The sequence below is a fragment of the Phalaenopsis equestris genome, unplaced genomic scaffold (genome assembly GCF_001263595.1).
Source record: "Phalaenopsis equestris unplaced genomic scaffold, ASM126359v1 Scaffold000468, whole genome shotgun sequence".
Classification (NCBI taxonomy): domain Eukaryota; kingdom Viridiplantae; phylum Streptophyta; class Magnoliopsida; order Asparagales; family Orchidaceae; genus Phalaenopsis; species Phalaenopsis equestris.
Window position 1 is genome coordinate 346339 of NW_018164909.1, and position 17290 is coordinate 363628.

At 34.4% G+C, this 17290-nt stretch overlaps 1 protein-coding gene across 5 annotated transcripts in view; it reads left to right on the forward strand.

Moving 5' to 3' along the window:
* The first annotated feature begins 4486 nt into the window (after window positions 1-4486).
* Window positions 4487-17290, forward strand: part of LOC110027923 — a 37958-nt gene continuing 25154 nt past the window's right edge. For 3 of the 5 annotated variants that reach the window (XM_020729573.1, XM_020729572.1, XM_020729574.1), the window contains exons 1-3: window positions 4487-4687; window positions 4815-4892; window positions 5547-5717. In XM_020729573.1, the coding sequence (XP_020585232.1) occupies window positions 4592-4687; window positions 4815-4892; window positions 5547-5717 (345 nt within the window). In that variant the 5' untranslated portion in view covers window positions 4487-4591. The remainder of the gene's footprint in view (window positions 4688-4814; window positions 4893-5546; window positions 5718-17290) is intronic. The other 2 variants (XM_020729575.1, XM_020729576.1) reach the window with 1 other exon arrangement.

A 17290-nucleotide genomic window follows, 5' to 3' on the forward strand; every position in this document is an offset into this window, starting at 1 on the left:
CTATCGACGGTGAAATCCTCCAACTCATCTGCCCACCTAAAGAAGTCACATTTTTTTATTCTTATCCGTGGACATTTTTAAGCTTTTCTCCTGTAATTATGTGGTTATCACAAAGTAAGCATGTAACATTGGAAGTAATCCGCAGTAGAAGTACAATACTCTAAAGATACCAGAATTCTTCGAGCTCGTATTTCCTGGAAACTTAATAACCACAAAATACCGACACTTAGATGCAACATTAGTGAAAATGAATAATAGAAGCAATAAATTAAAGCTTTATACAGCTGTGAGATCTCAGAGAATACGATATATAAACCAACGAATCTATCACTACGAGAAACATCATATCTTATAAAAAAATGTTCATGATTTTCTTTAAACTATGTTACATATGCATATGAAAAAATCAATTTTCAAAAAAAAAAAACATCAAGAAAAACCTAAAATAAGTAGCACTAAAAATGGAAAGGAACTTGGTTGTTTTCATTGTAATTTCACATGTGTCAAAAACCAATAGCATCATATAGGCCATTTAGAAGAACTTTTAAGGTCAAATACATCATCATAAACCTCTAAGAAAAATGCAATGTTAGATTACATATTATATTGACGTTTGCCTCATCGGTCATCTAAGTGGAAAATAATCCATGCATAATAACTATAAATAAAATTGAGATTTAAAATATACATCACTTGCATTAAATATCGATACACCAAACAATAAATGTTTTCACAACACATTGTAAGTAAGGTTGCAACCAAAAAACAAACAATCCCTTCATTCGACCACCAACTATGACATTTGTAATTCGCTCTCTCAACTTTATCATCTACCCCCCACACTTTCCCTATCCTGGGTGCAAGTCTCATGCAATTCATCTTCAACATATGATAAAGTTTATCATAAGCGATATTTATTTGCTTCAATAGGGACATGTGAATGATTGTCATTAGTTATATAGAAATCAATGTTGTTAAGCGAAGAATGTTGTCGAATATAATTGTGTAAAGTCATTGTGTCGACTACAATCTGTACTTGTTTGTGAAAATGATATGTTGTCGTTTCTTAGAGGACGATCAGTTTATTCTTTCAAACTCCAAATGTCTTTTTAATAACATCGCATAAGGAAGAGTGTCTCTTGTTGAACATCTCTTTCCTACCTCAAGTGACATTGCTAGCTCTCTTGAATCAGAAATGTAATATTTAGTATTGGGAGAGGGTTTAAGATACCCTCTTTGTAATGGATACCCAATGTCAACTAAATAATATTTTCTTAGTGTAAAAATAATCATTAGTATTGTACAAGTTGTTAATATTTCATTTGTTAACAGTCGAGCTAACCTATAGGTGGCTTCAAAATGTTATACTTTTGTGTTCAAATAACAATGTTGAAAATACAACTTTGTGTGCACTACATTCTCATCAGACCATTACAAATGTGAAGGAGATATTAAAATCACGTATAACCATCATATTCCGTGTTGGTGATCAACATCTTCCAATGTAAACAATCTTTTCACGGTTGGGCACATGTGCATCCATATTTTTTCGATCAATTGCTCCAATGCAATGTTAAAACAATTACCATATATATATTAAAGACATTGCATTCAACCAAATTTAGAGAAATATGAATATGTGAAACTATCGTAAAATATGACATATAACGTTGGTCCTATGAAATATGTACGGGTGTGTTTTGGAAGGTGAGATCTTCAATTACGATAACTTTTTATGATGAGCTGATAAGAGCATTTAATCCAACTGAGAAATATCTGTTGATAGTTTCATATGAGTATTGGAATCGCTCCATGACACCTCTCATGAACTTATTTTATGATAAAATATAGAGAGTTATAGCTAACACCTTTTTTGAAAACATCTTGGATGAGCCATGCATGACGTGATTTTCATGCAATTCCTCTAATAAATCAATGAAAATAGGTTGTTTCATTCAAAACATATTGTTAAACCTTATTGGCGATCAATTAACAACTTCTCAACCCACTCGTCGCCTATGTACGTAAAAGTCATGCAAGGATATCGAACAACATATGAGTTGTAATATTTATACAATAAACATTAAACAGCTGTAATTTTTCTCTTATGTCTTTCTCTATCAGTGATATTCATCGTTTATTCTTCTATCACATAAAAATAACATATAATTAGTTTTAACTGCAATAAATATAATAGGATAGCATATACATAACATTTATGCAAGAAATGCATTGAAGAAGTCCAAATAATAAAAAAAAACCTTAAATCAAAATATCATAATTTGGTTTATCAAATAATATGAAATTCACACATCTAGACCGTCATAATACTATTGCAAGTAATTAATCTTACGAGTAATTTTCAACATCATAAAAAAACTCTCTTCTGGTCGAACATTCTAACAACTTGATAAAGAATAAGTAAAACAACATGTCTCCATCAATTTTTTGGGTATCTTCCCAAATTCTCATAACCTGTTGAATAGAAGCTGTATGTGACCCTCTAAACTCACTGGTGCATCAAGCCACCAATTGAGAGATCTTATTTCTAATGAAAGCAACACCATCTCTTTTCTTTTTCTCAACTCTAAGACGTTTAGATCGACTTGTAGATCCTACTTCATGCTGGTAGGGGCTGGACCCCTCATTGGACCCAACATATTGCTTCACTTCTAAATGCTCGGATCGCTTTTTGCCCTCTCCGCTTGGTGCCCTTGCTTGATCACCAATGACCTTCACCGAACATACGGTCTAACTTATCTTCAAGCTTAGGGTCAATGCCACAAAACTTGAAATTTTTTTTTGTAACTGAGACCACCTACAAATCAATTAATAAAACTATAGATTAATCAATGAAAACATTAAAACTTTAAAATGATTTACATTTAAAACATTCTCAAGAAGCAGACTATCATCGCTGTATCCACTATGAAAACTTAATTTTGGGCATGCTTAGAAGCTACAATTTAGGGCTTATGGCTGCGGAATTTTATTTTAAGACTTAGAATTGTCGATAGTATTGCCAAACAATTGAAAATTTTCTACGATAAGTCCGAAACAATATTTTTTTCTAAAAACAATATGTATTCCAAATGTGCTAAACACATGAAATTAAAGTACCTTGTCGTTAAAGAAAAAGTTCTAAAAAATAAGGTGTCAATTGGACATATTAACACCAGTTTTATGATTGCAGCTCTACTAATGAAAAAGATTGCCACTAAAGACATTTAACGAACATGCGGTAAGAATGAACATTACCAAAAAACTTTATTAGTTTTGTGTTTAGTGCTCTTCACGTTTGACACTTTGAGCTCGTTTTATGTTTTTTATATTACGTATCTTGTTTTCTTATCGTTAGTGTGCACTTTATGTTTTGTGATATTTAACAATATTTGTCTTTTAATAGACATTATGAGATCATGATGTTATTTCTCATTTTGTTAAATATGTAATTGATATTGTGATATATGGAGGGGAGTGTCGATAAATTGATACACAACCGACATGATTCATATTAATTTTATACTTATTGATGATTTATGATATCATGATGTTATTTCTCATTATGTTAAATATATAATTGATATTGTGATATATGGAGGGAAGTGTCGATAAATTGATACACAACCGACATGATTCATATTAATTTTGTACTTATTAATGATTTAAGATTTGACCAATATGAAGAAAGAACTTACCTTATATTTTGTGCAGTATGTTATTCACTATTAAATATTACGTGGGTAAAGTGAGAGAATGTTAATTTCTTATTAATTTATTTGGGTGACCCATGATTATTTATCTTAATGATAATAATAATATATAAATTATGTAATTAATTAATTAAAAAATAAGGCTAATGTCTCTTCCAAACAGACATCACATCCTTTTGTTTTAGTTAATTAATTAAATTATCTTAAATCAAATTGGTCAGTAATCACCTTGATGCATGGTGGTTAATAACAGATAATTCAGAGAAGGGTCATGCTACTTCTTAATGGACACCATATCCTTTCTCTGATAAATAAGGGAAGAGTGCTCTTTTTCCTGATATATACCGCATCTTTTCTCTCAATCAAAAAGTACAAAAATTAATAAGGATTAAAGAGAAAAATTTCATTTATTCATATCTAATTATACAATCATGAATACAGATTCTCTTATTTATGGTTATGTTGTTCATTATGTGTTTTATAAATTTAGGTCATGAAATTTGATGATAAATTTAAAAGTAAATCCTAATATGGATGAAAAAAAAAAAATCTAATAGCAATCACTACTCATTCTTAATGTATTTTTTATTGTCAAATCATAACTCTCAGCATCACAACATATCCTACTATTCGTATACTCTATAACCAATATCTCTTATACATAGCTATAAAAGAGATTAAACGGAATAGAACTGAGCTATGTTTGGGGCAATTAAGGTTTTGCGCTATTAAATTATATTTTGTTGGTGTTCTTAAGAAAATGTGGTGAGAAAATAACATTTCGGTGGGAAGAGGTAGCTGCTGTGTGATCCTGCGGCAATACTGCTTTCAGCGATTGCCAGACGAGGCCATTCAACTGCTCCCATTTGGCGGCCTCCATGTCTAGGAGCAGCCACCAGGGCTATTCATGGGCCGTCGCCGCTGGAATTAATGCCGCTTTGGCTGCAGTCTCCGCCAAGCTTTTCTCTTCACTGGCAAATGCTTAACCTCTCTCTTGTCCTCTTTTCTTCAGCCTCGTTTTAAATCCTCCACGTGATTCTTTGCCGCAATCTGTTTTGTTTCATTTTTCTGGTCTGATTTGGCTCTTTTTGAACAGGATAGGCCTTTAGCTTTCTTCTCTTTTTATCATCGCACAATTTTTATCTGACGAGTGCATCGGATCTCGATATGATGGGAGAGGTGTCAAGCAAAACCCTAATCGCGTTAGCAAATTGGAAAAAGAAAAAACTGTTTCAACTTCTTTCATTTTATGAGTGAAATTAAATCGTTACTTTTTGAGGGTTTAAGGAGTTACAACCCAATCTATCTACGTTAACCAAATGATGGAATCCAGTAATTTTCACCATTCTGTGAAAGTTGCTTTCTATTTTTAAGAAACCAAATGTGCCCTGATGCTTTATCTGATTCATCATGGCCTTTGCATCAGTTTTTATGTTTCAGTAAAATTTAACATCTTGGTTTTCTAGATCCATTTGTTACTGTTTCAGGCTTTTTGCAGGATTTAGTGCATGATAGTTGTTGTTTAACATGAAGCATGAGGTTTATTAACTTTGAAGCTGTTTAGAAAATGAGTGGCTTATGAACTATATATTCCAGATGCAACATTGTGCTGTTTGTTGTGAATGGCACTTTAAATGGAATAACAATCAGCTAATCTTGTAGCTTTGTTATAATTATTAAGCATACACAAACTTATAATGTATCCAAAGCAAGAACCGAAGACAATGTTATAAGAGGGAATGATTTAAGCATTTTTATTCCATAGGTTTTCCTTTACTTTCATCGCTGAAGAGGGCCTAATGAAAGGACTGACATGTATAATCTCTCTTGCAGTTACTTAAATATGGCTTAGTCTTATTCTTCAACGCGACAATGTGGGGTTGCTATATCAATAGCCTTAAAGTGCTTTCATCTCTCCAAGCCACAGTTACAAACTTTGCAACTAACTTTATATCTTCAGGTTTAGCAGGATTTTTTCTCTTTCAGGAGCCCCTTCCTTCTCGGGTAAGTTATGCATCTTTCTTCAAAGGCAGAGTGTTCTCTATGAAAATCAAAAGAATTTAATGTTTTTGATAGTTGTTTGTTTAGGGGCTGTAATAGGCTAATAGTGGGCTTCTTTTGGTACAATCATGCTTTTGTTGTGTTGTATAAAACTAAATCATCATACTCTCTCATCGAATTACGAGTTACTCTATAAATTAGTCCATGTCTTCTTGAAATCATTGAAAAATGGACATATAAAATGGGAATTTTGTGACAACATTTATCAAATAAACCAAAACAGCTTTTAAAAAAAGAAGCGAGACAAATTCTATATCATACAAAGCCTCGGCCTCTTTCTATATGGACATTATATGTAGTTTACAATGCATTTTATTGGACCAAGCCATTCTCTGCATGAAATTGATCCCCATCTATTAATTTTTTTTCAAGTACTTACATGATTTTTGATTGATTCCGTTTTGTACTGCTTTTGAGGCATTGATATGTGCAGTTAAATGCTGAAATTTGTTAAACCAGCTTACGTCCAAATGATATGTTTTGTAGTTTTCTAAGTTATAGCGTGTTGTTGGAAATTTTTTTTCTGTTAGAGGTACTGAATTAATCTTTTATCGTTTATTTTCTGAAGTAATTACTGGCTTGTGTAACCAAGTGATATTCTGTGTAGAAGTAAAAGATTTATTGAAAACTTTTTTTATCAATATTTCTTAACCATCTTTTCTATATCCAATCATTATGGCATTGCATGTGTAGCAGCATCTAAGCTTATGAAAAACTTTTAAGGTGAATCAAATCTCATAAAAAGGTAGGTTTCTCTTTCCGAGACATGTCATTTGTTTTAAAAGCAATGGTGAATTTCTTTCTCCATCTCATCACTAGTAATTGTATTTTTAGTTGAGGTGTGACCAGGCCAGAGGTTAACTAAGGGAGTCGCAATTGATTGAATTTAAAGTCTTGTAATAACTAAAATTTTAAATAAATAAGTAAATAAATAAGAATTATAATAAATAAAATAAATAAATAAATAGGTGTCGGTTAGAGGAGATGCACCCCCTCGCATGAAACTTATTGCACGCTTCTTTCGTACTTCCCCTCATTCGAACCAGAGAACGAGCGAGAGGTTGTGCCCTAGCCGATCATTTGAGAAGGAAGACAAGAGGAAGGGGAAGGAACTAACGACAGTGAAGAAGGAGAGGAGGGAGATTAGAGGAGTCGTCATGCGTAGCTCTCTTACTTGATTCAATACGGAGCCTTAGCCAAAGGGAAACGATGTTGGGTTTGCATGTAGGGGAAGGGAGGAGAAGGCTCGTCCATTCAGTAAGAGTCAAACCTCATGTGCTGAAGGGAGGAGAAAGAGGCGGCGTCAAGTGCTTGCGTTGTAGTGTTGAGTCATGACTAAAGGCAAAGGAGTAAGGAGAGTCGAGGCTCGTGCGTGTGTTAGGGTTGTCAATTGAAAGAAAAAATCAAAGCTTATAAGTTCCGAATTAGAGGGAGATAAGAGTGACATGAATTTTCTTTACAAGGGAAGAGGAAGACTCGTGGGCATGTGTCTGCTGTTTTAATTTTCTTGGTATATGCTTTTTAAAAAAGGAGATAAATTTTATAAATATGAAGATAATTTTAATATAAATATGTAATTTTTGATTTTTGAAAGTAATATTTTAATTTTGAAATAGATGAGACCAGACGAGTCTCACATTTTGGATAGAATACCACAAGTAATACACTTATCCACAAGTAATACACTTATTCCGAAGAATAAACATATCATTTGTAGTAAACTCGATCACCTAAACTAAAGAATTTGTGACATTCGTTTGGAATTTTTTGATATTTATTTGTTTTGTGAAATTTTCAACGGATCATTTTCCTAACTAATATAAGGATTAGATAGGGTTTATTTTACCTGAGTTCCAAGTTCCCTATAGAGTCAGACCTCTATAATTAATTACATCTTAAATGACCGGGGTCACTTAAGAAAATTCTCGATTAAGATCAGTGGTTTTAACTTCTAGATTTTAAAGTTTAGGTTTTCAAGATTGAACACAGAAAAATCAAACGGGAGTGACTCAAACATGAACAATTATTTTAAGGAATCTAAAGGAGCGAAGAGTAGTGAATATCACAGATCCAGGGAGGCCCCGATGACCTCCCAACTATCCTATTATTGACTTTATGTCTTTAAAATAATATTATTCAATGTTTAATCTTGCAACTTATTTTAGAATTTAGGACTTACATTCGCACGATATTTGATCGTGCAAATGACCTAAAAAGATAGGAGAATTTACACCGTACCATACGGTAACCTCGGAATCCTAAAAGTGTTAGGGCTTATAATTGCACAACAGAGTTATGAAAAAGCCTAAAAGTGATATGTGAGGGTTTACGTTGCGCTAGACAAACCACCTCGAAATCCTATGGGTTGTTGTTTAAACTAAAGAAAGTGATCAGTGTTATGAATGTGTTTTGATGTTGTAGCTCTATCTTGAAGTTGTTCTTCTGAATGTCATCGTCGCAACACGTTTGAGTTTGTTGTTAATCCTATGTATTCACTAGGTTTTCCTATACTAAGGTATGGTGTGTAACAAAACAATTAAGCATGCAATTTAGAAGAAAAAGACAGTATAGTATACAGTAAAGAAAGAGAACAATATAGTGTGCTGGGAGAACAATATAACATGTTAGGAGAACAGTATAACATGTTGTGAAATAAAATGCTGTAATATAAATCAAACTTGTATATTTGGGAGACCTGCTGTTCCTTTAAGCGAACTAGTATTCACTGTATAAACAAAAAATAGATATTGCCTGGAAAATTCGAAAAAATCGATAAATAACCCACAACAAAAGACTCGGGAAAATCGACAAGTAACAATTCAAATAAAACTATCAAAGTTATGGGAAAATCCTAAGAGAAAAGAGACCAAGAGAAAAGAGACCACGAGTGCTTTGTCCAAAATCCAATAAAACTTACGAAAAATCCGAAAAGAGGGGACTGCAAGCACTCGGGTTGGGGCTAGGCTCAAATATAATATATTTATACCATATTTGTACTCTAGGGACGTCAAAGGCTACTATCGGTCACCCGGATGTATAGAACCCGTCACTGCACTAGAAGGATGTCCTACTGAATCTAATTTAAGAGAGTACTCCTTAGCCCGGTATCGGTAATCAATAAGTGGACAACCAAATTATGAAACTTTTAAAATTTATATTTTAGCATGCACATATATTTCAAGCATACAAAAGGAAAATTGTATTAATTTTATAGTAAAAAAATATTGTATATGTTCTTATCAGTTTGTTTTATCAATTTTTAAAAAAATATAGTTGTCCACGAGTCGATCACGTCATCGGACGTAGGACCGCCAACATCCTAAGAAGGTACGGGTCCTCCGCTAGCCTTGTGTTGGTGAATGATATTTTCATCCTACAGTTCATCAGATCACAAAATTGAGTTATGGTGTTGTAGGATGAGATATCATTCTGCTCTACCATCGGCGTGCCTTTGTCATCATCGCTCTAAGTCCCAAAACAAAACTGATCTACTTGCGATCTTGCTTGATGGTTTCATATATAACAAAAGACTATTAAAAAATTATATATGAGCACCTATGTATCAGACATAAGTACAGAAAATCGAACCAAAAAGCAAGAAAAAAAATAAAAATGAGGATGAGAGAGGAGGAATTGATCAACCCAAAAGATCGAAATAATAAAGGGTAAATTAACTCTCAAAACTGTGACAAAAAGATCTGAAAAAGAGAGCCCAAGGTTCTTGAATCAATCCAGAGGATATCTTCTCAAATTTTATATAACTGGATCAACCCAAGAAGAGTATCCTCTCCAAATTTAATTTCAAATAGATTGAAATGGGCCCAAAACTAACATAAGACTGTACTCATGGCTCCATCACCTGCATGTACTCACACATCCAAATCTGAACCCAAATGTGGTACTTATGTTATCCAAACTTTAATATTAAACTAATATTAAACCCTTTAATATTAAACCCCAAAAGAACTTTTTTCCAAATGAAAACTTTATGAGTTTTCAAATCCTTTCATGAATCGAATTTATTTTTTATTTTTTGTAAAGTTAAAAAATTTCCTGAAATGAAGTTGTAAGAGCCTTTCATATTTCACAAATCAGATAAAGGAAAATAATCCAAGGACAACAAACTTCTAAACTTCCAAAAATCATGTCAATATTAAAACCATTCAATTACAACCTTAATCAAAAGTTTGCAATGAGATATGAACCCAACACCACATATAGAAACCCAAACAGATGGTAGGAGCAACAGGAGGAGCCACCAACCACACTCAATCACACAGGAGCCACAGGAGCCACAGGAGAAGGCTTACGACCAGGGGTAGCAAGGGGAGAGAGAGAGAGAGCCAAGCCCAAACCATCCACGGCACAAACCAAGGGACCACAACGGTAAAGCTCACGACCAAGGCAATCAAGAGGGCAAGATGAGCCCGAATATACCCCCATCAGGCTCACGAGTAGGGACAACTACGAAGGACAGCCACCAACCCAAATTACCACATAAAGAAGTCACAAGGTAATGCTCACAGCCAGGGGCAACAACTACAAGGAGAACTAAAACCATGCTCCAAACTAATTTTTTAAATCATTAGAATAAATTTCCACATGTATTCGAATAGGGGCAGCCAAGGAGAATTAAAATCATGCCCAACAAAAGAGCATAAACATAGCCACATCTTAACCAAAACAAGCCTAACAGAGGGGGCCAAGAACATAACATAATTTCCATAAGACTGAGCTTAGTTTCAAGCCAAATCAAATCCAGTGAAAGGGCTAAATCGAGCCCAGCAAAGGGGCTAAACTAAGACATTTTAAAATAAAACCGAGCCTAACACAGGGCAAAACCGAGCCCAGCACAAGGGGGCGAACCAAGTTCAGCACAGGGGTAAAACCGTGAGTGAATCGGCCTAAAGACATTCAAAACAAAGATTAAATCAACCCCAAAAACGTGTGTAAATGCCTCCAAAAATTAGCACTTAAAATGCCCAAATCGATGTATAAAAGTCTCAAAATGCAACTTAAACTTTAACGAGTAAGGCCTCAAAGTGCAACTTAAACTTTAATGAATAAAACTTCAAAATGCAATTTAAACCTCACTGAAACAAAGCCAATCCTCAGCCCAAAATCTCGCCAAAAACAGGGCCAAATTGCAACTCCAAACCTTGCCAAAACAGGGTCAAAATGCAGCCCAAAACTTCCAAATTTTTACAAATTAAACACTCAAACTTTCAGATTTTTAAATCCTTCAAGCAAAGCACTAAATTCCTATGTATTTACATACATAACACTTAGATTCTTATGCATTTACATATTCAGCACCTAAGTTTTTAACGACCTCATGCAAAATCCTCAAAAAAACTTTAAACGAATATGCTGCTACCATATATTTCCATGGGTAGGATCATCAAACCGAAAGTACTGTGAAAGCCCATGTAAAAGTTTAAGTGCTAATTATGTAAATTTAGTAAGAATTGATTGATATGTGTATTATACCTGCAAGAATGCCAAATCCATGTGCAACAAGATCAGGCTCAACCTCATCCTTAGTCAAGCCAATTCAAATATATACAAAGGTTAAGCCAACCTACAGCTTTCAGCATAATATTTTATCATGCCTCAATTCAAAAATAAATCTGTGAGTTTTTCTCTTCTCAAATAATTTTGCATTGCAAGCCTCTCTAGCCTCCTTCACTTTTTCCAGAAAATGTATTTTTTTTATTTTGCACAACTCACTCATATGTTCCAACACATCAATCCTGTAACCACTCTCATTTTTAACATTAAACTCATTTAGCTCTTGAAATGACCTTAATTTCCCAATTCCAGTTATACTAAAAAAATGCATTTGGGGGCAATCCCAAGTGTCGCAGATTGGAAAGATTACTCATATCGCCAGACAAGAAATCATAAGAGCAAGATCCCCCAACCATATTTTATAGATTATGAACCGTAAATGATGAAGGCTGCTCAATGACCTTAGCATTTTAGTGAGATTTACAGTAAGATTCATATATCGAAATGTTTCAAATTTTTGATAAATTCAACCATCTTTTTTTGATATGGAGAATGTATGAACAACAAATGAAAGCTTCTTGATGCCTTTAAAATTTCAACAAGTATGTAAAGAATCGAGTGATATGTATGTAAAGAATTAAGTGACACATATCTAAAGAATTAAGTGGCACATATGTAAAGAATTAAGTGGCATGCATGTAAATCTTCTCTATATAAACATAGCAGCTCAATAATTTAAATTCCAGAAATATGCTTCGACCTAACTTGTAAGAAAGAATGCTATATGCTTTCTGAGAAATATGATATTTTCGTAGAAGCAAACCAGAAGGAAACTTCACAGTTTTGTTTGAAAAAGTATGTGTTAAATCTGAACTAAAGCACAAATTCTGCAAGCATATAAATAATTACTGGGCCATAGTGCACATTTGCATAGAATTTATATTTCCTCAAGATTGGAAGTCAATGTTTGAGCCTCAGCTTTCTTCCAAAACCAACAAAGCTCCAAAAGACCCAAGCACACAGAAGATGAGCAGAGCAAGGAAAAAAAATTCACCAAAGAGATTAGAGGAAATTTTGGCAGCATCTCCACCTTTTCACAAAATTTCGGCCAACCCTAGACTTCCCCAAGGTGGGGTTTTTATAGCAAAGAAAGAAGAGAGGAGCAGCCACCTACCAGCCTCACTGGTAGCCAAATCAGGTAAAGGGAGAAGAGAAAATGCATTTAGGGAGGAGGAAATACAACCTAGGGCAGAGGAAGAGTCGGTCAGGTGGAGTTTCACCGTTGGGAAGCTGCTCGGTCGAGCAGAGGTCGAGAAGGCGAGCCGCGTGCGCGAATGACAGCGAAATGCCGCGTGTGAGGGAAGAGGAATGCTGCGTGTAACCGAGGAGATGCGGGAGAGGAGGCGGGCTCGGTGGCCATGGCCTCGATCGATCGGCTCGAGTGCGGCCAATTGCGGGAGAGGAGGCGAGCCGAACACCTGACCGCCGAACACCTGACCGAGCCACAATGATCGAATGGAACGTTTAAGCGTGCGAGAAAAGGGAAATCGAGATTAGGGTTATAATATTATTATAAATACTGATATAAATATAAAAGTATGTAATATTTTAAAAATAAAATTTGATTTGTGCATTTTTATTTGTGCGTCATATTGTAGAAAATTGAATGTTCTTTTTAGGTAATTTTGACGTTCCGAACGCGCTGGCGCGGTCCGTTTCACAGTCGGAGGTCGTTTTGAAAAATTCATAGATTTGCGACAATTTTCTCGTGTGCGAAATTATGACAATATTAGTGTCTTTCCTAGCTAAAATTAGGGTCCTAGACGCATTGACGTTGTTCATTTTTTCGTCGGAGGTCATCCGAAGAAGTTAGCATTTTCATCCATCATTTAAGCTCATTTTTAGTCCGATCTTGTGCAACTTAGTGAATTTTGTGCATTTGGTGCACATGTGTGATGATAAAGTCCTGAAGTGGTTTTCTTAGGGCTTGAGATCCTATTAGGAACTTCTCCCTGAGTCTCCACATGATAGTCCTTTACCACTCGACCATAGGACGATTGTTTTGAGATCATCAATATGAGACATTCCAAGAGAAATAAGTGGTGGCTGGAATTTCTAAAAGGGTGGGCCTCAATTGTAGTTTTCTAAGATAGTCAATATGAACCCCTAGAGCTAGATTCTAGGATCCTAAGGAAAAGAGTAATGACCTCAAAATGAGGTCAACAACATGAAGTGGAGAGCAGAAACTTTAATTTATGTGGACAAAGACATAGATATTAAAGGCAGAAGATTAGAGGCTAAATCAAATAGAATTGTAAGGGAGAAAAAGGAATCTTGTGCTTAGAATAGCAAACCAAACATGTTAAGGTGACAGTCAATGCAATAAAGTGAAGAAAAAAGCTTTTAATAGGTCTTTTAGCACGCAAATAACTATTTTATTTTTTGTATTGAACTAAAATTTTATTAATAAATGATTGCATTATTGCTTAATATACTTAATTTTATAATCTTAGGTATATTGTGAATGACGTAATTTCAAAAGTGAATGAAGTGAAGATTGAAGAGGAAAAATGGTGATTTCAATAATGTTAAATGGAGGTAATTAAAATAAATGAAATATAAAAGCTTATGTCAATCATGATTACCCTCAGAGGATATTGACAGTGGATGTGATGTATCCGTACGTGATAAATGAAATGAAAATGGTACATGTGTACCTTTGTGTGCAAAATTTTGGTGGTATCTACGAGTATAATTTTGAGGATACATTTGTGTATGGCGATAATTCTGATATGACTCTTAAAGAGGTTAAAAAAATTAATACTTGAATTGAAATGTGAAATGATAAATTTAAAATGAAAGCTTACAGTGTTACAAAGTTATGAACTACATTTCCTTTGGTCATTCATACATATCATTTGCATATGAATTTAATAGATAGATTATAATTGTCATGACCCGATCCAGGACTTGGAATTAACTAAGGTGGGGACTGACGATCGGACGGTGAAAACTTAGTTTTCTTTATTCATTTACAATTTAGTGTTTGTTTGGTTTGATGAAAATGAAGTACAATGTAAAAAATTTGTAGATTACAATTATTAAAATGTTCTCGAAATCTATATGATTATTTGGTTCACTGTAAAATAAACGCACGACTTTATATTTTTTTGTTTGGTTTGAAGTAAACTGAAAATAATGTAATAATTTATTTGGGAGACAAGCAAAATGCGGAGAGCGACAATCGACAGGTGGTTGGGGGGGCCGACAGGCAGCAGGGACGAGCGGTGGGGAGGTGGCGATAGACAACAATTTGCCGATAGTATTTTATAGTGTAATTTAAATTCGGTCAAATCGGTCAAATTTTAAATTTAGCCAAAATAAATTAAGGAGTGAACTTTAGATTCATTGAAACTTTACATTATATTTGTACTTCTTAATACAAACATATAATTTTCTCAAATTGCTGTAAATGAATTATACTACACCAAAAATCCTTCCAACCAAACAACCCCTTAACAATTGAAAGAGTCACTAATTAAATTAAAATAGTATTTTTAAATTTACCTCGTTACTAGTTGTCCAGGCTTTCTATAAACATTGTATATTCTATTACTCAATTTTTAATCACTTAATTAACTTGAAAAATTAGCTTAAAATAATAATGAACTAACGAAACTAGTAAATACTCATACTCGTAAACTACAGTAATACAAGAGAAAAAGAGAACAATATGCGTGTCAGTTAAATTTTTTAATGATTCAATATAAATATTTGAGATGTTATTCAATGAATCTTATATCAATATCATTCTATATCCATACTATTACCATATGAACACCGTCTAAAAATTGTATCATTTAAGGTACTTCAATGCCAATATTCTTTTCTGTATACTTGCATGCATATCTTAGTGCTCCTTAACTAGTACCATAAAGGGGTGACTCGATCATAGTCAATCATATGCATACAAACATAAAATAAAACTATCACTTTCTAATAATAAATATTTCATTCTCATTTACATAGTAATCAATTTATCTATAAATCATTCATTATTTATGATTATTTAAATAATGCTATGCATACAACAATATGAATAAAAATTCACTAGAATTTAAAATTTTGAGTTTGCAGTAATTTCAATATTACTAATAATAATGCTAGTAAATGCATTTGATCTAGAAGAAAAAAAATATTATCATATTATCAGAACATGAGTGCTCACCTCAATTAATTCTCATGGTTCAATTTTCTTCCTCAAGCTCACACACTTCACATCCTTCTATTCTCCCCCAATCTGAAATTCTAAACCAAGAGTTCTACTTTAATAAATCTTATATTAAAATTACAATGTGGGTGAATATAATTCCCATAAACTCTAATATATATTATCAAAATTTACCTTCTAAACTTTTGTCTAGCCCTAACAATGCGCATCTCTCGATTTCATCGCCTCTGCACATGGGCAAGCTTCTCCTCTGCTTGTGTGTGATGCTCGGCTTCCTTCTCCTTCGCACAAGCTCTCACATGTTACCGCTTGACGTCTTCTCCTTCAAGTTCTGCTCCCTCCTTCCTCACGCTTATGTTTTGCATCGGACTGCTCAAAGCTCGATGCCACCTCCTTGCACGAAAGCTCTTTCGATTGCGGCTCTTTACTGACATTGCCTTTCTGATCATCATCGATGCATTCTCCTCTACTACGCTGAAGCCTCCCTCTCACGCGAGCCACACCTTTCCTTTGACCCTCTCCTTTCTCTTCCTTTCTTATGCTTCTTTTTGACCTGCCTCATTTTCCTTCTACGCATCATTTTGTAGAACGCAAGTGACATTTGAGTTCCTGACTACTCGATTCCTCTCTCTCCTTTAACTGCCCGACTCATCACTTCTTCCCCTTTCAGTTCTGTCGGCACTATTTTTGGTGTGGGGTTTGATTTGAAATAATTTTAGCTCCTCTTGAAAGCATGGTGGGATGAGTATTATGAAGCTTTTCACTTATTTTCATCTAGCATGAAATATTGTAGAGGTTATTTCGCCTTTCACGAATGCTTGGGAGTTCATTCTACTATTTTATGCATGATTGGGGGCTTGGTTTTTTTTGCTTCCTGCGGCTTTCCTTAGTTCGAAATATATGCTATAAGAGAGCTTATTTGATTTGGAAAATGTTGTAGTCTATTTTGTGGGGGTCGGTTGTTTAGCTCCTCATGAGGCACCACCCCTGTTCAAATATCTGTTGGAACAATTTCATGCTTGAAATATTTAGATACGCAGGTTGTTTCTTGCCTTTGGATGGCTTGGTTTTTTGCCTACAGGTGGTTGGAACTTTAATTTCTATCAAAATATGAATTTATACCAATGTTTAGACCTTTTTTTTTTTTTTTATTCTTGTCGTGCTTTGGCTTTAGTTCTGGTTCATGACAAGTTAGTTCTGGTTCTTGTCAAGTTCGGCTTTGGCTTTGTCTATTGTTGGGTTGATTTTGGCTTTACTTTTAGTTGGGGACTGGCTTTGGCTTTGTCTCTTGTTGGGCTGATTCTGGCTTTATTTTTAGTTGGGGATTGGAGTTGGGGACTTCTCTTGTTGTGCTGATTTTGGTTTTATTTCTAGTTGAGGGCTGGCTTTAGCTTTGGTTCCTACTCCTTACCCATGAGGTCCATTGCTGATCTTTGGGTGTGACTTGGTTTTCCCTGCTACACTTGGATTGACTTGAGTGTTGCGGATGAATCAAGTTTGCCATCCAAAAATAAAATTATATTTATTTCAGTTATCCCTTCATTTAGTCAGTGAGGCATAGCTACATTTTGGTGGTCCTTTTGTTGGCTTCGGCCGTGAGCCCCTTGTGCTTTGGATGGCTTCTGGTTATGGGCCTTTGTAGTTGCTCTTTGCTACCTTAAACTGCGAGCTCTATTAGTTCTTTTGGGCCCCTTTATTATCCTAACTATAAGTTTTATTTGCTGTCTTTTTTACTGCCTTTGGTTATGGAGTTTGGTAGTCATTCCTTGCTCTA